Here is a 23,906-nt window from a genome sequence, read left to right as displayed (position 1 = left end):
TGGAATTTGGATCTAGATTCCCCCCCCCCCTTTTTCTTTCTTTCCCCCCCCCCCCCCTTTTCTTTTTTGTTTACTGACTTTGTTTATTCACAGATCACGGTCTCTTAAACCGGAGGAGCAGAAGCGGTTGCAACGGGGCTGGGGGGGTGGGCGAGGAGGGGGGAATACACCGAGAAGGGGCTGGGGAGAAGGAGGAATAACGCTCCTAGTGAGCCTATTTCCTTTTATTCCCCGTCTGCCCCAAGTCCTCCTCGTTGCGTTTCAGCCCGAAACAGGCCAGAGGAAACGGGGAAAAGGAAGGAAAAATAAAGGGAACTGAGGGAAAGCGGCTTGTGGAGCATCCCGAGGCCGGTACCGGCGGGGCGCGGAGCCCCAACCGGCGGCACCCCCGCGCCCGTGCTCTTCCCTGCGGGAGCCTTTTATGTGCTAATGAAACACATTGCATGCCTTGGTTCACAACGTGTGTGTCCTTCCCGTATAGAGACGGACAGATTTCTGCCTGGATCCCTGTTTTGTTTTTTTTTGGGGAAGGTTTTTTTTTCCACCCCCACCCCCTTTCCCACCCCCCCTTTTTTTTTTTTTTTTCCTCCCCTTTTCTCTTCCCGCGGACAATGCGGAATTTTAAGAAGGATTTGAATGTTATTTCGCAAAGCAACGTCTACGAGCGCCGTAAACGCGTGGGAAAACAACAAGTGGTTGGGAGGACGGGCGGGAGATTGCAGCGGGGAGGGGGCAAAGACACGGAAAATAACCCGGGGGTGTCTATGGGGCGGCCGGGAGAAGCGGGAGGGGAAGGAGACACAAAGAGCATCCCGGTTTGCCGGCGCCGGTTTCGCGAGGTTCCAGGGGTCCCCCCAACTCCCACCGCTCGCAGGGGTGAGGAGCTGCCCCGACGGGGTGTCCCTCCCTAGCAGAGGGGCTCTTTGCTAGGGGCAGCGGCTCCCCGACCCCTCCTCGTCCCTTCCCCGTGTTGAGCTGCTCCGGGGGCACCCGTCGGGAGTGGAGTGGGACGGCACCACAGCGTCGGAGCGGCGGTGGGACCCCGGCCCGGCCGAGGAGGAGAAGGAGGAAGAAGCGGGCGAATCCCGGCGGAACAGAGATGCAGGGGGAAAAAAACCGCCAATAACACTTTAATAGAGTTCTGTGAAAATCTGGCTAGTCGCTACCAGAATACACATTTATAAGCCATAAATAAAGCGTACAGAAACGATAAATTAATCAGATCCAAGTAGTTTACTCTCCCGGTAACATCAAGCGTTTGTTTCAATTACAACGATCTATCCTGACTTTTTTTATTATTATTATAATTTTTCACAATTTTTTTCTCTTTTTTTTCTTTTCTCTTTTTTTTTTTTTTTTTACCCCTCTTTTCCCCCTTTTTTACAATATTACAAGACTTTTGGTCCTGGGATTCCAAACTAGCATGGGTTTCACACTGAAGGAGGGTTTCATTTTGCTTGTGTTTCGTTGTGGTTTTTTTCTTCCCCGTCACTTCCACACAAAAAAATAGATATATTTATACCTCCTTCCGACGACGACAACGAAAAGTAATAAAGTAAGCCCAATAGAACCCCCTTTTCCCCATCCCTTCGCCCCCAACCCGTCCCTCCCCACCAAAACCAAGGGAAAACAAGGGAATTGCAGCCCAACCCCAGCACAGGTGGCTTTGGGGGGTGACCCCCGAGATGCTTGCGAGACACACGGCTGCTGTTTCCCGAATGGATGCAAACATCTGGAGCCAACGGAAAAGGAAATAAAAAGAAAATATATATAGATATATATATATGTATATGTACCGTGCTCGAGAGCGTTCATAGTCCACTGCTCTGCCAGGGGCTGCATGGGGGTACCGGGGGCTGCCCCCCTCGATGGGGAGGTGGGTTTTCCCCTCACCCCTTTTAGGAGGAGTTCATGATGGGCCGGGAATACACACCTTGGTAGTAAGAAGTCTCTCCGGCTAAAGGGGAGGACTCTAAGGCGTTTTTGTTCGTTACGGGCCCCATGGCCAGGCTGCCGGGCATGGGCGAGGCGTAGCCCGAGTAGTGCATCACCTGCTCGTAGGCCTTCAGGTCCATTTTGTGGTGGTGGTGGTGGTGGTGGTGAGGGTGGTGGTGCTGCTGCTCGGAGGAGGACATCAGGTTGTTGATGGAGAAGGGGTGGTTGAAGGCGTAGTGGTGCTCGGGCTTGAGGTGGGCGTCATGGGGCAGGCCGGCGTGCGGGGGGGCCAGGAGGTGCTGGGCCGGTGAGGATGCTGGCTCCCCGGGGCTCAGCCCTGGTGTCCCCTTCAAATCAGCCAGGGCTCGCTTGTGGTCCTGGCACGGCGAGGTGCTGGCCGGGGACTCAGCACCGGCAGAGCCTTCGGAGCCCCCCGAGGAGCTGCCTTCCCCTAGGGGCTGGCTCGGGGGCTGCCCGGGCCCCTTCTTGCCCCCACCACCCGCTCCACCGCCCGCCCCACCACTGTCCTTGGAGGCCAACTGCTTCTCGCACTTGAAGCGCTTCTGGCGGCGCAGGTAGCAGCCGTTCTCAAACATGTTGCCCGAATCGGGATGCAGCGTCCAAAAGGAGCCTTTTCCCGGCTTGTCCGGGGAGCGGGGCACCTTGAGGAAGCAGTCGTTGAAGGACAGCGAGTGGCGGATGCTGTTCTGCCAGCGCTGCTGGTTCTGGCGGTAGAAGGGGAAGAGGTCCATGATCCACTGGTAGATCTCGCTCAGCGTCAGCATCTTGTTGGGTGACTGCTGGATGGCCATGGTGATGAGGGAGATGTAGGAGTAGGGTGGCTTGGCGTGCGTGTAGCTGCGCCGGTAGGTCTTGGGGTCCCGCGAGCGGTTGAGGTTGGACTGCCCGTAGATGGGGCTCATGGAGTTCATGTTGGTGTAGGGGGCCAGGGCGTTCATGGAACCCGCTTGGCCACCCATAGGGCTCATGCTGGGGCTCAGGTGAGTGCCCATCCCTGCCACACCGGCTGAGCCCATGCCAGGCATGGCCCCCGTGCCCGGGGACATGCCGGTGAGCGAGGGGCTCATGCCCGTGTTAGCGTAGGACATGTTCATAGAGGTGGCGGCCGTCATGTTGGCCGTGGTGCTCATGGCCGACATGGTCATGTACGTGTTCATGCTGTTCATGCCCAGCCCCGCGTTCATGTTGCTCACCGAGGAATAACTCTGCAGGGGCAAGCGAAGAGAGAGGAGGGAGATTTTGGGGGGGGGGGGGAGGACAAGACGGGGTGGCCCCGCCGGGGACGCGGGGAGCCGTGGGGGGACCCCGCAGCCCAGCCCAGCCCAGCCGGTAGCGCCGCCGGTGAGAGCGTCCGCAGCGCCGGGGCTCCGTGCCCCGCGGGGCAGGAAGGGTTAAATCCCGGAGGGGGGTGGGGGGGGGTGCGGGGGGGGGGGGGGGGGGTGTTTTTCTTGTTAATGAAAAGCAAATATATATTAAATAAAACAAAACAGAACCGGGACGGGGTGGCCGCAAGACCGGCGGCTCCGTCCTGGGAGCGAGGGGAAGGGAAGCGAGAGAAATACCTGGAGGAGAGGGAAGGGGAACGGGAGGGGGGAAATAGCGAACGGCAGCCCGCACCCTGCCCGCGCCCTGCCCGCACCCTGCCCGCTCCCTGCCCGCTCCCCGCTCAGCCCTCGGTGCCGAAGTTGACCGTGTCCCGGGGCTGGCACGGCGATGGGGACCCCAGGACACCTCTCCCCTCCCAACCCCTCAATTCCCGGTCTCCCTTTGCTTACCTCGGGCTCCCCGTAGTAGTTGCTCCAGTCCGTGTGCTCATGGCCTTCCATTTTCACCGCTCCCAGCATACTGGAAGTGGAGTGCATGGCAGTTTAAAATTTAACAGCCACAACAAACGACGACAGAGAGCAACCCCCCCCCCCAAAAAAAAAAAAACGGGTGAAAAAAAAGCGCCGAGCCGTCCCTCCCCTCCGACGGAGCCTCTGGAGGAGGAGGAAGAGGAGGGAGGGAGGAAGGGGGGGGGTGTCGAGCGGCGCTGGCGCTGGTTTTTTAATCGCTGCTACTCCTTGGGTGGGTTTTCGCAGCGCTTCGCGGTGAAGAGTCGCCCGGAGGCGATGGAGGAGCCGGAGGAGGAGGAGGAGGAGGAGGAGGAGGAGGGAGGAGGGAGGAAGAAGAGGAGGAGGAGGAAGAGGAGGACAAGTGCTGCAGTGACGTGGGTGCCCGAGTGATATAGCACGGAGCGGCCGGGCGAGCCTCCAATCCCCAGGTCCTCGGCTGCCCATTTGAATAATCAGCTCACACCTAAGCGGGAGAGGCTCCTCCGCGGCCCCCCGCGCACCTATCCGCACCCCGCCGCGCCGGGACGACCTCCCCCGGACCCGGCTTCCCCCCGGTTTGCAGGGGGATCCAGTGGGAACCGATATCCACAACCCCACTTTTTCCCCGGGCAGCCCAGAAGGGAGCCGATACCCCCCCCCCCCCCCCCCCCCAGCACCCCCGACGGGAGCTGCCTCCCCCCCACACCGCCGCCCCGACGGGAGCACCCCCGTCCCGTCCCGTCCCCAACGCACCTTTCCTCCTCGCGGTGCTCGGCGGAGTCCCGGTGCCGGGCTCAGGCCGCCGCCCGCCCGGCCGTGCCGCGGCTCGGCCCCATCGGCGGGCCCGGCAGCCGCCGCTCTGGCTCTTGCCCGGGCTCCGGCTCAGGTACCTACAACAAATTCGTAACTAAAACAAACAGGGAGGGCGGGGAGGGTGAGGAAAGGGGGGGGGTGGCTCGGCGGGAAGCGCCGTCGGGGGCCCCGGGGGCTCCCCCGGCGCCGGGCCGGGAGCTGCGGGGTCCCGGTGGGCTCCGTCGGGGGCAGCGCTGCCGCTCCGAAAAGCCCCCGGCAGCCTCGGAGAGAGGAAAAGAGGAAGGAAGGAAATAAGGACAGACGGACGGACGGACGGACGGCAAAACCCACCCGGCTCCAAAACCCACCCGGCTCCGCCGCCCGCCCCATCGGCGCTGCGGCCGCGTCGGCTCCCGGTGGGGTCCGGCCGGCGGAGCGGGACCGAGCGCGGCTCCTGCCCCTGCGGAAGGGAGCGAAGGTTCCCCTCCACCTTCACCACCTCCTCCTCTTCCTCCTCCTCCTGCTCCACCCGCCCCGGGCCGGGGCCGTGCCTCCCCGGCAGCATCCCTGCCGCCCCCCCGGGGGATTCGGGTTCGCCTCTTTCCTAGATCCCCACCTATATCTAACCCACCTCCTAAACCCCCCCTAAACCGCCGGGTTTGGTTTTTTTTCATTCATTCATTCATTCATACACCCACTTATTTATCTTTTTTATTTATCGCTCCCCAGAGGGGGGATGAACCCGCCCCATCCATCCGCGGAGGCTCGCGATAATTCTTAGATCCTAACCCAAACCCACCGCAGAGCAGGATTCCACCTCCCGCCCTCTGAGGGACCTTACAGCTCTCTCCCAGGGCTCCAGCACCCTCAGGAGTCACCGCCAACCCCGCTTCCAGCCAGGAGGGCACGCTCCTATCGCGATACCCTCGGCGACAGCAGCAGCCCGCCTCCCTCCCTCCCACCGCAGCCGTTTTCTGACGGTATTTAGGGCTGTGGGGGTTGGATGGGGATGACCCGAGGGGGGCTGTCTCCGTCGGGAGGGGGGGGACACCCCAAAAGCGGGGTGGGAGCGGCGGGTCCCCCCCCCCGTCCCGACGTCCAACAGCGGTGGCGGGGCGCCCCCTGTCGCCTGCTGCCGGTCCGCTGGGTCGGGGGGACACCCCGGGGGACCCCCGGTGACTGCATCCCCTGGGGCAGGGGTCTCACTCCATGGGAGCACCCTGCCTGTGCCGGGGGGTTATGATCACCCCTAAATCACCCACCCAGGGTGGTAGCAGAAAGGGGCTCCCGGTGCACCCTGGCTCTGCCTTAGGACAGACTCCCCACCTAATGCATCTCCATAGAGCTTTTCGCTCCCTAGAAGCGTCACAAAGCACAGACAGCTCAGAATTCCAGGAGAATTCCATGAAATTAGCGACGTGGCCACTGGACATGATGGAGATCATCAGTTCAGGGATCCTGCCCGCTCAGCTCCCTGCTCACAACTGACTTTGGACATTTAGGATGAGGTGTGGTTGGCTTTAGCATTGATTTTCCCCTCTGGACATGAGGTGAGCATGTGCTTTCAGCATGGCTGGGTTTGGCATGGAAATTCCCAGTGAGCTCCACAGGAGAAGGAGAGAATCCATGTGGAGAACTTCCCTGTGCAGTAAAACTGTGCCCCGAGCCTGTCTGGCACCTCTGCATAAGGTGGCACGTGCTCCTGGAGCTCTGTGGGTCCCAGTCTCACACCACTCCTCAGGAGGTGCCACTTCCCTCTCAGGTCAGCAGGACTTTGAATCCTGTTGTCACTAAAGAGGTTTTTCTACCTCTCTCTCTCACACACACACACATGTAGAATGGAAGCTGTGGATCAGCAAAAGAGGGTTGCTCACATGAGAGTCCTGTTCACTTGGATTTTGACCCAAATTGTTCCCTTGAGGATGCTCCTCAGTTACAGAGGATGCTCGTGCTGTTGTTGTTCCAGCCCTGGCACTTAAATCCAGTTCTGCCTCCCTGGGCTGCTGTTGCACCCTTGTCTGTCATAGGTTTGTGTTGAAGGGACCTTAAAGTTCACCCTGCTCCAACCCCTGCCACGGGCAGGGACCCCTTCCACTGGAGCAGCTTGCTCCAAGCCCCTGTGTCCAACCTGGCCTTGAGCACTGCCAGGGATGGGGCAGCCACAGCTTCTCTGGGCACCCTGTGCCAGCGCCTCAGCACCCTCACAGGGAAGAGCTTCTGCCTAAGAGCTCAGCTCAGTCTCCCCTCTGGCAGGTTCAAGCCATTCCCCTTGGCCTGTCCCTGCAGGCCCTTGTCCAAACAAGCAGAACAGACAACTGGAGGAAGAAGAGGAGGATGAGGACGATGATTCCCATTTCTGACCTGGGGAAACACACTGCAGAGAGGTTGAGCATCCTCACCAAAGCCCTCCAGGTAGCCCCATGGCCCAATGCCAAGGTCACGTTCAGGATCAGGTGGGCAATCCCGCTCCTGAGGATGCTTCCGTCATTTCTATGGGGGCACGTCAGGAAACAATGTCCTTTGCTCATTGATGGGATCCTTTCCTTATCCAGGGATTTAGATGGGAACCACTGAAATAGGTGGAATTCCATGGTGGGAAGTGCTTTTCCCCCATCCATGGAGTCACCTACACATGAAAACAGGCGGCGTCAGCTGCGGCACCGCCGGGAATTACCACAATTACACCGTGTAATGTTGACTTAACTATTTGAAGAACTCAAGTTCTCTCCTAATTAGATTCCACATTTAATGGGGCTTCTTAATCCATGAAAATATTTTCCAAAGCTTTAATCAGTCTAAGAAAGGAAGAACCAGGAATGCACAGGATTTGTGTCATTTTTGGTATCTGATCGGAGCCCAAGGATGTCATAGAACCAGGGAGCGGGTTGGGTTGAAGGGACCTTAAAGCTCACCCGATTCCAACCCTTGCCAAGGGCAGGGACACCTTCCATTAGAGCAGCTTGCTCAAAAGTGATATTCCCAGGTTCTCAGGTACCCCATCACAAACTCACTTCATCCCAAGTCATCCCCAAGGATCTGGCTAGTCGGGACATGGCTGGCATCCCTATTTCTGGCATCTTCAGTCCTCCAGGTGCTATTTTAGCCTTCCTCCCCACTCTGTAATTATTCAGTGTGCCAGTTGAAGGTAACCAGTCGCTGGAATCAGCGGTTGGCACCACAGGGTAAAATAAAACCCTAGAAGTGCCTGAAAAATGTGTTGGGGAGAGGAAATAAGGTTCCATTATTGTCCTGTCTCTGGGATGGGGAGGTCCCCCCAGCCCACTGGCATCACTGGGATGCTCAGGGAGGGATGGTACCACTATGGATGAGGACAATGAGCTCCTAAGAGGCAACTGGGAAACCTGAGGGCATTTGATAATGGGCAAGGACAGCCCAAAGCGGGGACCTCCCTGGTCCATGGCACCCGGGGATGCTGCGATGGGCACCAGGGCTGCTGGCGTCGGGCATCCACCACCGTGTAGGACATGGGTGTGGGCAAACCCCCCTCCAAGGAGCCCACCATCAGAACGGTGCCTTCTGGAAAGGCTCTGAAGCAGAACAAACAGAGTGCATCTGCTGGCTGTTTACCGTGGCCCACGTGATGCCCCGGCACTGGTTTGCTCCACGAGCACATTCTGCTGGGTAAACAAGATGCTCAGGCATCTGGAATGATGTCCAGGGGAGGGAGAGGGCTTGGTGTGGGAAGCCTGGAGTTAAGGATTCACCCCAGCCCTGCTTTCACGTGGTGGAGGGAGAAGGAGGTGCTGAGGGAGATGCCCACTGATGCCAGCTTTCCAGATGGAAAAGAAAAGGAGGAGAAGTCTTCTTCACATCCCAGGGAAGTCCTGCCATGGATGTCCTCTTTAGCTCAGGCCCCAGAAGGCCCTGGCAGGCTGGGGAAGTTTTACCTGACCAAAATATTCAGGTTTTGGTTTCACTTTTTTATGAAGGGGAAATATTTTTTCACGTTTAATGATCAGTTTCTGAAAACTGAAATGTCTTTGGTTTTACAATAAAAAAACAAACACTTGAATATAGAGACTCCTCCCAAACCCTCTGCTTTAAAAACTCCCCTGTTATTTCCTAACAAAACCCCTTTTCTGCTGGAAACCTTCCAGCCTGGCAGACTCTGAAGGTGCTTCAGTTCCAAAAGGGGCTGCAGGAGGAGGAATGCAGCAGCTTTCGTTATGGAGTGGGATAAAGCAACCCCACTGCAGCCCAAGGGGGTCCAGTGCATCGCCCCAGGTCCAGAGCATCATCCCCATTGCCTTAAATCATAGAACCCCAGACTGGTTTGGGTTGAAGGGACCTCAAAGCTCACCCAGTGCCAACCTCCTGCAACAGGCAGGGACCCCTTCCACTGGAGCAGCTTGCTCCAAGCCCCTGTGTCCAACCTGGCCTTGAACACTGCCAGGGATGGGGCAGCCACAGCTTCTCTGGGCAACCAGTTAAATGGGGACCCAGTTACAAAAGCCCTAACACATCCCATAAAACCCAAGAGATGTGACAGCCAAAGTCACTGGAGCATCCCATTGTCTCCACGCTCAACCCACAGAGGGGATGCGGCTGGAGGATGGAGACAGGGGGACTGCAGGGCTTGTACCCACACAGAACCCAAGATAACCGTGGAGGAACCACATCTATGAACCCTCAGGCCATGGATGCGGGGAGGTTAAAGGGGTGCTGCTGGTGGGGCTGGTGTTGGAGCACGGGGACAGAGGCGTGCACAGGCTGCCTGGTCGGAGGCCTCTTTGCCGGGGAGATCAATCCCCGACAGCTCCACTGAGGACTCTGACGGACATTTATAGCCCTCTGAGTCATTACCGGCCTTGTTTAAACCAGTTATACCTGGCCAAGACCTTTAAAATAGCCTCATTTATACTGAAAGGCTCCTCTCGCGCGCAGCGGGTATAAATAGCAGAGGGAACCGCTTGCCGAGCGCCGCAGCTCCTCCGGGCCCAGCGAGCAGCGCGGTGGCACCCTCGGCTCCGTCTGACACCCTGTGGCACCTCACTCTGTGCCCCCTCCCCGGCTGCCACGGGGCTGGGGGACCCCGCTGCTCCCAGGGGACCCCGCTGCTCCCGAGGGACCCCGTCTCCCCGGGTGCCCCATCCGGAGCCGCCGGCTCATGGGAACGAGGTGTGCCTGGCAGAGCCACCGGGAAAACAGCCGGAGCGGAGGTTTCGGCTCCGAAAGAAAACACAGGAGCTCGCCTGGGCCTGAGCCTGTGTCTGTGAGTCTGCGGCTCCCTGACCACTAATAGCAGCCCAGGATCACCCCATAAATCTGCTCAGGGATGCCGGGACATCCGGACCCCTGATGCTGTGAGCTCAGTGCAGCCTGGTTATGGTGGGGTCTTTGGTCCACCTCATCCCAGGGACACCCGTGGGTCAGTGTCACCCATCACTAGAGCTATAGGTTGCTGCCACCTGCAGTGATGTTTCAATTCCACCCACTCACCTCCAGGCCAAAAACTCAATCTCAGCCTGTCCTGAGGATCCAGGAAAGCTTTGATTGTGTGGTTGACTTAACTTTCGCCATCATCTGGCTCAGCAAACCTTTCTTTATGCTAAGAAAATGAATCTTTCCGATGAAAAACCCCACCTCAAGTCGAGGAAGAGCATTCAGCACCTGCTTGTGGCGCTATAAATGGCCACAATGAGGCTGGTGAGAAACGGGGCAGCTTAGGAAAAGGCATCCCAAAAGCTGAGGCTGCCCATTCCATGGGGATGGAGCCACAACACCGACTTGGCTTTCACCCAAGGGCCACCTCCTGCACGCTGCTGGGACCTTTTCCCCCCCTAAACCTAAGCCAGTTTTTCCCCCCAGGTAAAACCAGCGTCCCTGTATCCTTGGGGGATGCAGCAGAAGCATCCCCCCGGGGACCAGCATCACAGCCAAGCCCGCAGCAGCCGCTCCTGCTTTGCCCCCTCGGCAGCACGTACCCCGCAGCGGCTGCTAAATAAAGCGCAATTCCAAGGGAGCGCCGCGCTGCAGAGGGATGGAAAAGCTCCTCCGGAGGCAGCAGCAGGCTCTCTCCCAGCATCCCCCCCCAGCTCTGATCTTTCTCCCTCTTTTTCCCTTAGAGGAAACAGTGCCCAAACCAACACATGCCTCAGGAATGATTTTACACGGGTCGGACAGCGCTTTCTGCTGGAAAACCTTCCAATCGGCTGCATTCACAAGCAGGGGTTATTTTGCACAGGTTTTCTGAGTCCGTTTTGTTTTGGTGCCAGAGTAAAGACCCGGAGGTACATATTTCAGCCCAACCTGCAGCACCATCATCGTCACTGGGTTTCAATGAGGAGAGGGCTCTGACCTACATTCCCAGCCCTGCCCGGGAAGGAGCTGGGGCATCCCTTTACATCCCTGCTTTGCGATGCGTGGGACCCCGCTTCTCTCCATCCTTGGGCAGTGATAGTGTTAGTTTAGTGGGAGGTGTCCCTGCCCATGGCAGGGGGCTGGAACTGGATGATCTTAAGGTCCTTTCCAACCCAAACTATTCTATGATTCTATGATGCTGGGGAATGGGGAATTAAGCACCCAAGGCCACGCTGCTGGGCACGGAGGGGATTGAGCATCCCAATGGGAACCCATCTGCCCCCCTCTTCCCCGCCAAGCAGCCGCCGGGTGTTTTGCAGCCTCTAAAGCCCCGCTCTGCAGGGGTGGAACAAGCTTAACCAGAGCTTTTTAAAGCTCTCCCACCTTCGCCTCCTCTCTTCCTCCGGGTCGGTGTCCCGGCGGCGGCAGAACAAGACGGCTACAGAGGGCTGCTGGAAGCCGTCTGTGTGAAATACACTGGGAGGCCTCTTTTTTTTTTCCCCCTTGGCTTGGAAAATATTTCCTCGCTGCCGCAGGCTGCGGTGACAGCAAACATTCCTACCGGGAATGGCGCAGGGAGGCAGAGCTGGGGCGCCCGGCGCCGGCTCCGGGGCTGCCGCTGCTCACCGGGGTGCAGCAGCACCCATTGACTTGCATTCACCCGCTCCCCATGGGAATAGGGGCCACTGCGGACAAGGGTCCTTTATAGTTACAGGATTCGGGTTTGTTTTTCCAATGGGGACACGGGGGCAGCTCCCGTTTAGCTCCAGCACGGGGAGAGCCCTGGCCTCACGCACGCCCTGGTTTTGAGGAGCCGATGGGTCACACGCAGGGATGAAAAGAGAGGTTTGTTCATAAAGAAAAGCCCAAATCCGTAACTGTTGGGGAGCAAAACAGCCCATTAAAGGCAGGGATGTGGTTGTAAACCAACAGAGCTGCTGCTATTTCCAGCTGCCTGTTTGGGTGCAGGGGCAGGGGTGGTGGCTCCTCCATCCCTGGTGTGTGCCAGGGGGATTTTGGTAGCCACCGGGCTGGCAGCACGCGGCACGCACATGGGGTGAGCAGGCAGCCCACAGGCAATGCCAGCCCTATGGAGGTGAAGCCATGGGTGAGGAACTAGGGGCTGGTGCTAAAATCTGGACCCAGAAAGCTGGAGAGGGGCTTGGGACAAGGGCATGCAGGGACAGGCCAAGGGGAATGGCTTGAACCTGCCAGAGGGGAGACTGAGCTGAGCTCTTAGGCAGAAGCTCTTCCCTGTGAGGGTGCTGAGGCGCTGGCACAGGGTGCCCAGAGAAGCTGTGGCTGCCCCATCCCTGGCAGTGTTCAAGGCCAGGTTGGACACAGGGGCTTGGAGCAAGCTGCTCCAGTGAAAGGGGTCCCTGGCTGTGGCAGGGGTTGGAGCTGGAGGAGCTTTAAGGTCCCTTCAACCCAGACCAGGCTGGGGTTCTAAAGGCACCTGAACATCCCCACCTTCTCAGTTTTCCCCTTTTTCACGAATAACCAGATGATGATAGCTTGGGAAAGAGAGATATAAAAAAAGGAAAAAAGCTGACATCTGAGGCACTTGTGGATATTTTCCTCCAAATATTTGCAGATGCAGAGCTGCAGACTGCTGAATCACCTCATCCAGCTGGGAAAGAGCCGGTGCTGGTCTGAGGCTACGCCTGCAGGCAGCGGCAGGGAGCGAGCAGCAGAACTCCTTGTTTCCCTTCTCTTCCCACCCTTGGAGACCCATTCCCTGGGGACATACAATGATCCAGTCCCACCCAGTGCTCGCTCCGGTTGGGCACTGCTTATCTCCGGGAGCCGGCTCCCAGTCTCCATGCCCCAGCCCTTCCGGGCCCCATTGCCCAGCTAATTCAATCTGTGCACAGGAGACAGAGCTCCCGAGGTCTCCCACCAGCAGTTAAATCCACTCTGGAGGGGACATGGGACCACTACACCCCTCATCAGCCCGGCTCTGTATGCAAACAGCAAGGCTCATCCTTATCTCCCTGCAGGCACCGGTTGCAGATGTGCTGCCCGAACATCCTCATCCACCAGCATTTACTGAATGAAGAGCATGGATTACGGTTTTATGTTTGAGGTTTAGACTTTGGGTATGTTCTGAGACAGGAAAGCAGTAGGAATGGGGTGTCTGGATGTGTCACATGTGTATTTTAATACCAAAAGGTGGTATTTTTAATCAGAAAACAAAGGTCAGAGGGAGCAGTGATGAGTGAGACATGAAAATATGAGGAAAGACCAGACTGCAAAGAGCTGGAAATGAAAAATAGGAAAGTGAGGGGAATGATTTCTCCTTTGCTCTTGCACTTGGGACCTCTCTTGTGCCAGCATGGGAAGGGCAAGGGAATAGCCCATGGACCCTCCTGTGCCAAGCTTCTTCCCACCAGCACCTGGGACTGGTTGTGTTGCTCCCTGTTCCCCATCACCCTCATGGATGGGCTCTGCGTACTGCATTGGAGGGGACCTGACCCTCAGAGGCCTCCCAGCCTTGGAAACATCCCCTTCCCATGCTCCATGAGCAAAATGCTGCCCTGGTGCAGGGCATTTTGCACCCACACCACTGCTGAGAGCAACCAAGCGGCTTCGCTTTGCCCTCATGGGTTTGAGCAGGAGCCAGCCAAAGCCCAGTGGCAGCTCCTGCTGCAGCTGCCCCGTGCACCCCATCATCCCCATGGGCTGCTGTCATACATGGTCATGGTCACTGAGCCCCAGTCCCCGCTGCAGAAGCAGCCGGAGGGTACCAGAGCATCACAACTTTCACCACTGCCACCACTTTCACTACCCGCCCTCTTTCCCCTTCCACTTCCATCACAAAAGACCCCCCAAGGAACAGCTTTCCCAATCCACAGAAGCCATTCCCACCCACAGCATCCCTGCCTTCCCACCACCCACATGCAAACACCCCCTCCCTGCCTCTTCCCAGGCTTTTGGGTGGTTTTCACTGCAAAACGAGGTTTTTCCCTGCTTGCTCTCCTGCAGAGGGTCTGCAGTGAGGTTGGGGGGGGGACGGGGGACCCTCACTGCTCTTGGTCCCAGAATCTCACACCTTATCCCCCAGCATCCCTCACATTAACACCTCATCAGCTCCCCGGGGTCCCCAGCAAACACAGCCGAGGAAATACCCTGGTCCTTGTGATGCAGAGGTGGGAGGAAGAGGAGGAGGATGAAGATGCTTCCTGGCCCCAGGGGCACAGCTGCCTCCAAGCCTCTCGGGTGGGCAAACAGCACCTGGGAGGGCAGGGATGCCAGGATGTGGATTCAGGAAGCTGCCCTGCATCCTGCTGCTCCTGGAGCCCCCCGCACATACAGATGCTAATGGCATCCTTATTAATTATCCCTGCTCCCCTCCTGCTGTAGAAGATGCTTCCCCTCCTCTCGCTGTGCCATGGATTAGGCCCAGCACGGGGGGATTCAGCACTGGCACACAGCAGACGGCCTTGGGAAGAAGATTCCCTGCTGCCAGCAAGGAGGGGACAGGATTTATTCTCCGGTGGCAGCTCGCAGCCATGAACGCTGCTGTGAAAAACAGCACATCCTCTGTTCAGGATGCTGCAGAACAGCAGCTCCGTGGCTGTGGAGCAGATAAAGCACTGCAGAGGTCAGGGATGGACGTCTGGCATGATGATACCTCCCCTGCCTGCTTCACAGGGCCAGGAAAGGTAAATGGAGGCTCTCAGAGGGAGTGGGACAAGGTTTGGGAAGCACACAGAAACATCACCCAGGGCCTGGAGAAGAGGGAAAGGCACCCACAGCCCTCCCTGCTCCTGCTCATTCAATCCCACGAGGATAAAGCCATCCAGTCCTTCCAACTCCCTATGACCTGCTACATATGGTCCCAAACCACCTGCGACTATGGGGACCAGCATCCTAGCCAAGTCTGCAGCATCATTCCAACTCTCCAGAGGTTACAGGGATGACATGACACAGTTTGCCTATGGAAAGCCTTTCTCCCATCTCCCTGTGTGTGAAGAGCAGTGTGTAAGTGTGCCCATGGGCAGAGAAGCAGTGGTATATGTTGCACACCACCCCACATTCCCAAGGATAAAACCTCTCTGTGTGTTTGCTCACTTCCAATAGCGTGCAGCTCAATGTGCCTGTCCTATGGGGAAAAGCAGTCCTGTAGGATTTAGGGAGCTCACAAACTGCAGGCCATGGATGGAATACTCGGGAAGCCCCCAGTATGGTCCAGTCCCTGCACAAATCTCCCTGTTCAGGTGATGGAACCAGTGCTCATCGCCCTCAGGGATGCGATCATTACTCTGCTCCTTGCAGAGGTGACAAGCAGGGCTTTCTTTACAAATAGAGGCTGCCTGGCAAGCTGAACTTATCAGGAAGGGGAGATGCTAGACTTGGAAAGGGGGAAATAAACACATTTGGAAGCAAAGGAGCTGAACAATCCCGCACTTATCTCCAGTCACAAGTCCTGCTCCGCTGGTGCCGGGTGATAGCATCACCGGGGCAATGGAAGGCACCGGCTCTCGGCGGGCTTCGGGGAGTGATGCAATCAGGAACAATCCCGAATCCTCTTGGAGATAAAACCTTTGCTTGCCCCTCAGAGGGCTGAAATCAGCTCCTGCTGCCGTGTCTGCCCGAGACTCCGCACTGCTGTTGGCATGGAGGTGGGTGCCTTTGGAGAAGAGGATCTGGGGAGCTCACAAACCACAGTGAGAGGCTGCAGCTCGTGGGACAGCAGCGTTGCAGGGATCAGGCCCTGCACCCTGCGCTATCTCCTTCCTCCTCCCAACAAAGGTGTTGCTTAAATCAAGGCACTGACCTCGTCAGGGGGCCCCTGCCCTTGGGACCTGTGGGATGCTTCGGAGCGCTCCTACTGATGCAAGAGCCTGCGGGCAGGAGCCTCCAGGTCTGTAAAACACATCTTACATCCACACCAAAGTCCTTTTGACCCCCAAGGTGAGGAGCAGTCCCCAGACACAATCTCAAACCAGGCACCCAGCACAGGGCAAAGATCACGTCCAACGAGCTGTTTGGGCTCCACCAGGGTGCATAAAACCCATGGAAACACAGCACATCTCAGGTGCAGTCACGTAACCCATGCTCCTGAGAAGAGACCGCTGAGGTTTAACCCCTGTACTGGGCACCGGTGGGGCTGAGGGACCTGGGGGGTTCAGTGTGGAGAAGAGAAGGCCCAGGGGGGACCTGATGGCTCCCTACAACTGCCTGAGAGGAGGATGGAGCCAGGAGGGGCTGGGCTCTGCTCCCAAGGAACAAGGGATGGGACAAGAGGAACCGGCCTCAAGCTGCACCAGGGCAGGTTTAGATGGAGCTGAGGAACAATTCCTGCCCCAGAGGGTGCTCAGGCATTGGAACAGGCTGCCCAGGGCAGGGCTGCAGGCACCGGCCCTGCAAGGGTTCACAGCCCGTGGAGATGAGGCCTCAGTGCCATGGGTTAGTGGTGGCCTTGGCAGTGCTGGGGTAAGGGCTGGACTGGATGAGCTTGAAGGGCTTTTCCAACCCCATTGATTCTGTGATCCTCCCCATGCTGCAAGAAGTCCACTGAGGCTGTGCTGCATCCCTCACACAGATGTGGCCACGTGTTCATCACACCCCCATCCCCACCATCAGCACCCAGGGCCGTCCCCCAGCAAGCCCCTCACCACCACCACCATGGTCCCGAATCCCAGCAGACCCCTTATGCTGTAGCACAGGGGATCCTGCCCGCGGCTCCCAGCACACACAAGGCGCCGGTGAGCGATTGCTCCTCGCAGCCTTGTTTGACTGAAATAATTCTATTTGAATACAAGGCGCTATTTCAACAGTTTTAAGTTGCAGGGGGTTATTTCAGATGATTCCCTTTTAATCAGTTTAATGGGATTCTCTGTTTTTAAGATAGAGCACCTCCAAATGGTCTGATTAACTTTTCAGAATCAATACGCTTAACAGCAAAGCATACAATTACACAGGCAAATGAGCTCCACCGGGGCTTTGCATGAGCAATCACCCAGTGTCAGCTTGGACCACGGCATCCGCAGCCCGGGCCCCCTCCCCAAACCATGGTCCCTAAAGGAGAGGGGCTGGTGGGCTGCTGGGGAACCACCGGCTGCTTGGTTTTGCTTTCACACACCGTGATTTAAGTGCAATGTGTTAAAGACTCAAAGCACCCCCAGGAAAGCAGGGCTGGGGCTGCATCCTCCGCAGTGTCCCAGCAAACAGCCCCAATCCACCTCGAGCTGGCACGCAGGGGTAGCCCGAAGTGCCCCATCCCCTTTGCACCCCACCATACCCGCAGACGCAGGAGCAGGCTCCATCCAGCATCATCACTCCCCATCCAGGCCACGGGGCCCATCCAGCCTCCAGCTCCCGCTGATCCCAGCCGGGCGCCGCTCTCCCTCCCCTCTTTGCTTTTGTCAAGTTGCATAATTTTTGTGAACTTACATACTTGAAAAATTCTGTTAGAAATGTCAAGGTGACTGCGCATTAGAGCTGAGCCAGAGCAAACACCGGTGACATTACTTTAATTCTTTCAGTGCCAGGTCATTTTCTCTGTAATAACAGAGCTCAGATCCCAGCCCCCTGCCCCCTTCGCAGCATCCTCCCCAACTCTTCCGTGCTTGTTTTGGTTTGTTCACCCAGCAGGTACAAGCGAAGAGGAGGAGAAAAGTGGGAACCCCTTTGGCCGGCATTGGAGGGCTTTGTTCCCCAAAGCCCACTGAATTTCATGGGCTTTGGGCAAACTCAAACTCCTGGGAAACCTCCGACCTAACGCTAAAATCTTGTGTTTTCTTTTAGTTTCTGGAGGCTTTTCTGCAGGGAAACATTCCAGATTTGCACACTGGACCGCATGTTTTTGGAATAATCGATATTAGGAATACCTGGAACATTAAGGGGACCTGCAAGAAACGTGGAGAGGGGCTTTGGCCAAGGGCCTGCAGGGACAGGCCAAGGGGAATGGCTTGAACCTGCCCGAGGGGAGACTGAGCTGAGCTCTTAGGCAGAAGCTCTTCCCTGTGAGGGTGCTGAGGCGCTGGCCCAGGGTGCCCAGAGAAGCTGTGGCTGCCCCATCCCTGGCAGTGCTCAAGGCCAGGTTGGACACAGGGGCTTGGAGCAAGCTGCTCTAGTGGAAGGGGTCCCTGCCCGTGGCAGGGGTTGGGGCTGGAGGAGCTTTAAGGTCTCTCGAAGCCAAACCACCCCATGATTCTGTGACTCCCTGCTGCAGGGTACAAGGCGCATCCTGTTGGTTTGCAAACAAGGGAACCCAGGTCCATCAGCAGACCCAGGACAAGCTGATGCTCAAAACCCTGCCCTTTCCACTGAGCTCTGCTGCTCCTGGAGGTGTCCAACAAGAACACGCACCTGCATTGCTTTCTTTTCTAACTTAGAAGCACTCTGTTTGGATGGCAACTGATGCCCTCCCCCTGGGGCTAGGAACACCTTGCAGTTCCCAGCACATTCATGATTAAGGCCCCACAGAGTGAGGGGAACCCAGTGGCAGCTCAGGGCCCAGCAGTGCCGTGATCCAGCTGGAGGCATCTGCTTAAAACACAGGAAAACCAAACCACGTTTCCTTTGGCTGATGGGAACCAAGCCCCAGAGCAGCCGGCACAGGGGGATGCTCCTGGCTCTTTTGGCTGCAGGGTTTTACCCCTCTCTCTGTACCACCTCTCTCCAAACACCATCCCCGCGGCCCTAACACACTAAAGCAGCATAAAATCCGCATGTTGCCAGTGGGGTTTGCTTTCTGCTGGGTCAGTGAGTGCAAATAACTACCGTAGGAGCATGGGAACGGGAGCAGCAGTAGGAGCATGCCGCAGGGATGGCATGCATTCACCTGGGCTCAGAAGGGCTTGCCCTTGGAGGCACCACACTGCAGGGCTTAACGAGCTTGAAAAGGCTATTTTGAGAGTCAGGCGCCCTCCCTACCCCCGGCAGAGGATGCTGCGTACGACAGCAAAGCCCTGGACCACAGCATCCCCTCCTCAGAGGTGCTGAATGCCGTGTGGTGTCAGAACAGGGAGGAGCGGGAGCGTTCCCTGCCTCCCTGCCCAGCACGGGGATGCTGAGAGCACCAGAGAGCTGGGAACACCCTCCACTGCCACAGCTGTGTGCTTGTGCAAACAGAGCCGAGCCCTGAGGCCTCTTTCTGCTCGCCCGGCTGCCAGAGCCCGCTCGGCTCCAGGCAGGAAAAGGCATTTCCTCGGGTAGGGCATTAAGTGCGGACTGAACCAGGAGGGGACTTTTCCCCTTCAGCTGTGCACACAGCAGGCAAAGCCCGCGGGGCAGTGGGCGCTAAGCTCAGGCTGCCACACCGAGCCTGCGCCACCGCGGGTTGAAGTGTTCCCAGGCTCTTCATGGAGCATCCAACCAGGCTGGGGGCCGGTGCACCAGCATCCCACTCCTGACCCCGGGAGAGCAAAGGGGATGCTGAGTCCAGCCCCGTTTGCAGCATCTTAAACCATGCAAATGGTTCTGGAGCCAGGCTGAGAGCTGGGCTGGGGCAGCCTGGAGAAGAGAAGGCTCCTGAAGGGGAGACCTGAGAGCAGCTCCAGTGCCTGAAGGGGCTGCAGGAAAGCTGGAGAGGGGCTTGGGACAAGGGATGGAGGGACAGGCCAAGGGGAATGGCTTGAACCTGCCCGAGGGGAGACTGCGCTGAGCTCTGAGGCAGAAGCTCTTCCCTGTGAGGGTGCTGAGGCGCTGGCACAGGGTGCCCAGAGAAGCTGTGGCTGCCCCATCCCTGGCAGTGTTCAAGGGCAGGTTGGACACAGGGGCTTGGAGCAAGCTGCTCCAGTGGAAGGGGTCCCTGCCCGTGGCAGGGGTTGGGGCTGGAGGAGCTTTAAGGTCCTTTCCAACCCAAACCAGGCTGGGATTGTGTGATTCTTCCTCCCAGCGCTGCTGATGGGGGTGGGCAGGAGTCAGGGCTGAGCACAGCAAAGCCAGGTTCATCTTCCCTGGTTGATATTCACTGTTTTCCATGGCATTCAGCAGCTCCAAAGTGGGGATACTCCAGGCCAGGGGTTTGCTGGCCCTACACAGCCTCCTCTGCCAGGGGTATGGAAGGTGCCTGACACTGCTCAGAGAAAATCCCTCGTGAAACTGTGGCCCCTCCTGCACAGACCCTTGGAACTGGTGCTCAGTGATGCTCAGGGCTGCAGCACCGAGGGCAATAAACACGCTGCTGCGAGGGAAGAAAAGATTATATCCTTTTTCCAGTGTTTATCTGAGCAAACAGAAGCTATTTGCAAATGGTTTTGAGGTGGTAGCGCCTTCCCCTGCGAGTGCCAGAGGCTCCAGAAGGCGCGAGGGGTGTTTCCTCCCCCAGTGCAAACAGGGAGATGCGTGGTGAGGGGATGGGTGGGAGAGTCCTTCAGTCTGACCACGATCAAATAGAGCTCTACAGAAGGAGCAGCAGAGGCCGGGTGCACAGCCCTCCAGCAAGGCCCCGTTTCTGAGCATCAGAGCCCATCCCCGTGGCCACTGGCCCATCTCGACCTGGGGACCGCAGACAGGGTGAGATGCTTCCCAGCTCCCTGGGTTCTTGCATCCACATCGTGCTCTGCTCCAGCAGGTTCCCTGTTTGTGGGCTCTCTTCCTGCCCAGCTGGGTTTCAGTGCTGCCCTGCTGTACCAGCTCCCTGCTGCTCCGTTTGGGCAGCCAGGAAACCTCAGCTCGGAGGAGCCCAGAGGAAATGGCAAAGCCTCAAGGCTCCTGCTCTCCAAAATAAGGTGCAGCTAAATTAACATGGTGTGAGGGCCGGGTGATGTCAGCCCGGCCCTGCAGCCAGAGGTGAGGGGGGATAAATGCATCCCTCTGTCCTGGCTGCATCCCGCTCTTCCCAGAAATGCCCTGTGAAAAGCTGTGGCCAGAGATGGAGAACACCAGGGGGGAAGCTGGGATCACTGAGGGATTTAACACAAAGGTGTCATTGCCTTCCTTTCACAACAGGAAGGGAAATCCTCCTCCTTCTTTTTCTGGACTAACAAGAGAAACCCTTGTGCTATAACCAGGGGCTCTGAAAAACATCCCCATGACTTCCAATGAGCTTTGTGAGGGTTGGTGGCCACAGCACTTGGGTCTCACCTGCTCCCAGTGCTTTCCCCTTCCTATTGGGGTTGTCTGTAGCCAAAGGGATAAACTACAGATACAATTCCCATCAGGAAGAGCAGCACCGTGTCCCTTGCGCATCAGCATCAGGGCCTAATACCAAAGGCAGCTCCTGAGCCCTGGTTTGGCCACTGTATTCCTGTACAACGTGGCCTGCTGCGATCCCCCCGGCAGAAGCTCATCCATCAGCACGCTTGCGTTTAATCCAGCAGGATTTAGACAAATTCCACTGTGCTGTTTAAATACTCAGCCGGTGCATCCTGCACATCCCTTCAGGCGGCTCCCATTCCAAACCTTCCTTGGGGTCACTTCTCAAGTTGGTTGATGGCCAGAAGGCAGGAGCTGCCTTTGCCACCCCCAGACCCATCCAGAGCAGAGGAGCATGGCCAAGCCCTTGGACCGCAGCAAAGCAATGGGGAGTTCACTGAATTACTCCTCTCTCCAGCCTCAGTTCCTTGGGTTTGGATGTTGCTTGGGTTTTGGGTGATCTGGGATTAAGGGGTTTCTTCCTGTTGCTGGAGTTGAGATAAATCCAGCTCTTTGCTTCCTCTGTGGTGCTGTCTTGCACGGCCAAGCCTATGTGCTCCCCAAGCCACCCACTTGCTGGTCACTCAACTTGCTGTAAGTCTGTTAGGTACATCTATAGGCACAAACCCTGCAAATCCATGGGGTCTGAGTGACGGAATCCCGCTCCACGCCATGCCTCTGCCCCTTCCCTGCTTTGTCAGCACAGCTTTGTGCCAACAGAGCCAAGGTTGGGGCACACGGAGGGAACTTGTGCACACCCCCCCCCCCACTTCAATGCATGCAAATGAAAATCTCACTTATTAATGGCACTTGACAGACCCAAGCGATGGGGTTTGGGGATGGGAAAGATGGGATGCAGCCGGAGCATCCCTCGGCCAGGCCGTGCCTCCCGCAGCCCATGCCACGTCTCCCAGCCCACGGGGAAGACGTGAGAGGCATTGGGATGGAGCAGCGGGCTGGAACGCTGGGTCAGACGGGGCGCAGGGAGCAGCCCCTGCCCGGTGCTCGCTCCGAGACGTGTCCTGTGTACATTGGCCACGGCCCCAAGCCCCAGCCGGGGGCCGGACCCACATTGCATCCCCTCTCTGTGATGGCTGATGGCAAAGGGATGTCCAGATCATGGAGTTCGGGATCACCCCTGCATCCCCCCCCCCCCCCGGATGTCCTGCACCCTATGCACCCCACACGCTGCTCCCCCATCCCCGGGCTGCCGTGGAGGTGCATTGGAGGCGCAGACACAGGGGCATTGAGCAGGGCTGTGAAACGCAGCAGTGTCTGCGGCGCTCCCGGCCAGCACTGCCAGCATCCAGGAGCTGTGGGACAGCAGCCAGGGCAGGAATAAGTAACAGCACTGTGGTTCCCCAGCCCGGGTAAACAAATACCTGCTCAGCACAGCTCCCTGCCCGAGCTCCGGCAGCGGCACAGCGGGATGCATGGAGCACCAGCATCCATCGCCCCGCAGCAGCAGGGATAACACCCCTGCGGGGGGAATGAAGTCAGGGTTTCAGATATGAGCCAGGCATTGTGGGGGTAAAACAGCAGCAAAGCAGCCTGGAAGGTGTCAGCAACCTGCCTGCAGCTGGAAGCTCCAGCCATTCCTTGCGTGGGCCATGCAGGACCCACACAGGTACCACACCACGTGCTGGGGGTGGGAACAGTGGTCTTGGCATCCGAACATGGACACAAACACCATGAACTTTCTGGGCTTCTCCTGGGGTTTAGAGATATTGCCTTTAGAAATGCACAAACTGCAATCAAGGACTTTTTCCATTATCAGGTAGTGATAGGCCAAGGGGAATGGCTTGAACCTGCCAGAACAGGGGAGACTGAGATGAGCTCTTAGGCAGAAGCTCTTCCCTGTGAGGGTGCTGAGGCGCTGGCACAGGGTGCCCAGAGGAGCTGTGGCTGCCCCATCCCTGGCAGTGTTCAAGGCCAGGTTGGACACAGGGGCTTGGAGCAAGCTGCTCTAGTGGAAGGGGTCCCTGCCTGTGGCAGGGGTTGGAGCTGGGAGAGCTTTAAGGTCCCTTCCAACCCAAACCAGGCTGGGGTTCTGTGATCATTTGCACGGGGATGCAGACATCGAGGACTCTCCCAAAACACTTCTTCAGTATCAAGGTAGCTTTGAAACTACCCAGAGGTTTATTTTCTTAATGCCCTTGCCAAAAACTGGTGCTTTCCTGAAATCAGTTTCTCCCCATGGAGTGGCAGAAACCCTGAAGTTAAGAGGAGAAAAGGTCTGGAATGTTTAAAGATCCTGTTTTCTGGAACACGAGGCAGCAGCAGCTGGGATGAAGATGCCCGCAGGGTACTGGCCATTAACTGCACTGGTCAAACACCTCTTGCCTGTTATATCTCGGGCCAGAGAACCATTCCTGATCGAAGGGGCAGTTTTACCACATCTCCCAGTAACAGAGGATTTGAGGAGGGAAAAGGAATTTTCCAAACGGGTCAGTGCCTGTTTTGGGGCATTCTGGAAGGATCCTGTCCCAGTGCCTAAATGAGAAGCTCTCTTTGCTGGAGCTGGGTTTCTGCTGGGGGACTTACACAGCGTTAAAAGCTCCTAAAGCAGAAACCCGAGGCATCCTTGCAGCTTGCAGGTGCATGCGGAGCCTCAGCCCTGCAGAGCCACCGGGTGAGCTGCGGCTATGGCATGTGGGAAAACCCTTGGGACGTGCCCGCACGCCTCCCTCGCTTCAGTTTGCGGAGCGGGGCTGGAAAGACACCGAAACCACCCCAAAACCGGGTGCGGGCAGCGCAGGCTCCAGGGCTGAGCTGACAGGAGAGGGCAGCAGAGCCCCGCGTTTGGGCTCCTGCAGCCAGCGCTCAGAGCGGCTCCAGTGCCTGAAGGGGCTGGAAAGCTGGAGAGGGGCTTGGGACAAGGGATGGAGGGACAGGCCAAGGGGAATGGCTTGAACCTGCCCGAGGGGAGACTGA

At 57.6% G+C, this 23,906-nt stretch overlaps 1 protein-coding gene across 3 annotated transcripts; it reads right to left on the bottom strand.

The window, feature by feature from the left end:
• Window positions 1-1,108: 1,108 nt before the first annotated feature.
• FOXA2 (forkhead box A2) lies at window positions 1,109-5,079 on the bottom strand. 3 transcript variants are annotated; one of them, XM_057433151.1, is made up of 4 exons: window positions 4,931-5,079; window positions 4,524-4,660; window positions 3,732-3,801; window positions 1,109-3,161 (listed from the first exon to the last, which is right to left on the bottom strand). In XM_057433151.1, exons 3-4 carry the CDS (start codon window positions 3,798-3,800, stop codon window positions 1,899-1,901), a joined length of 1,332 nt encoding a protein of 443 aa, XP_057289134.1. In that variant the 5' UTR covers window position 3,801; window positions 4,524-4,660; window positions 4,931-5,079; the 3' UTR covers window positions 1,109-1,898. The 3 variants fall into 3 exon arrangements, with proteins under 3 accessions (XP_057289134.1, XP_057289135.1, XP_057289133.1); XM_057433152.1 differs by having other exon boundaries at window positions 4,914-5,004; XM_057433150.1 differs by lacking the exons at window positions 4,524-4,660; window positions 4,931-5,079 and having other exon boundaries at window positions 3,732-4,366.
• Window positions 5,080-23,906: the final 18,827 nt, after the last annotated feature.

The sequence above is a fragment of the Pezoporus wallicus genome, unplaced genomic scaffold (genome assembly GCF_028554395.1).
Source record: "Pezoporus wallicus isolate ANWC-B61680 ecotype Strahan unplaced genomic scaffold, APGP_CSIRO_Pwel_v1 contig_5416, whole genome shotgun sequence".
In the NCBI taxonomy this organism is placed as follows: Eukaryota; Metazoa; Chordata; class Aves; order Psittaciformes; family Psittacidae; genus Pezoporus; species Pezoporus wallicus.
Note: the sequence above shows the minus strand (reverse complement) of the source record. Positions and strands in the feature narration are given on the sequence as shown.

Excerpts from the sequence above, each read along its gene's own strand:
- FOXA2 (XM_057433150.1), bottom strand. The coding sequence starts at position 3,818 with ATGCACTCCACTTCCAGTATGCTGGGAGCGGTGAAAATGGAAGGCCAT. Across the intron at positions 3,162-3,731 it reads ACTACTACGGGGAGCCCGAG|AGTTATTCCTCGGTGAGCAA; the intron begins GTAAGCAAAGGG and ends TTGCCCCTGCAG.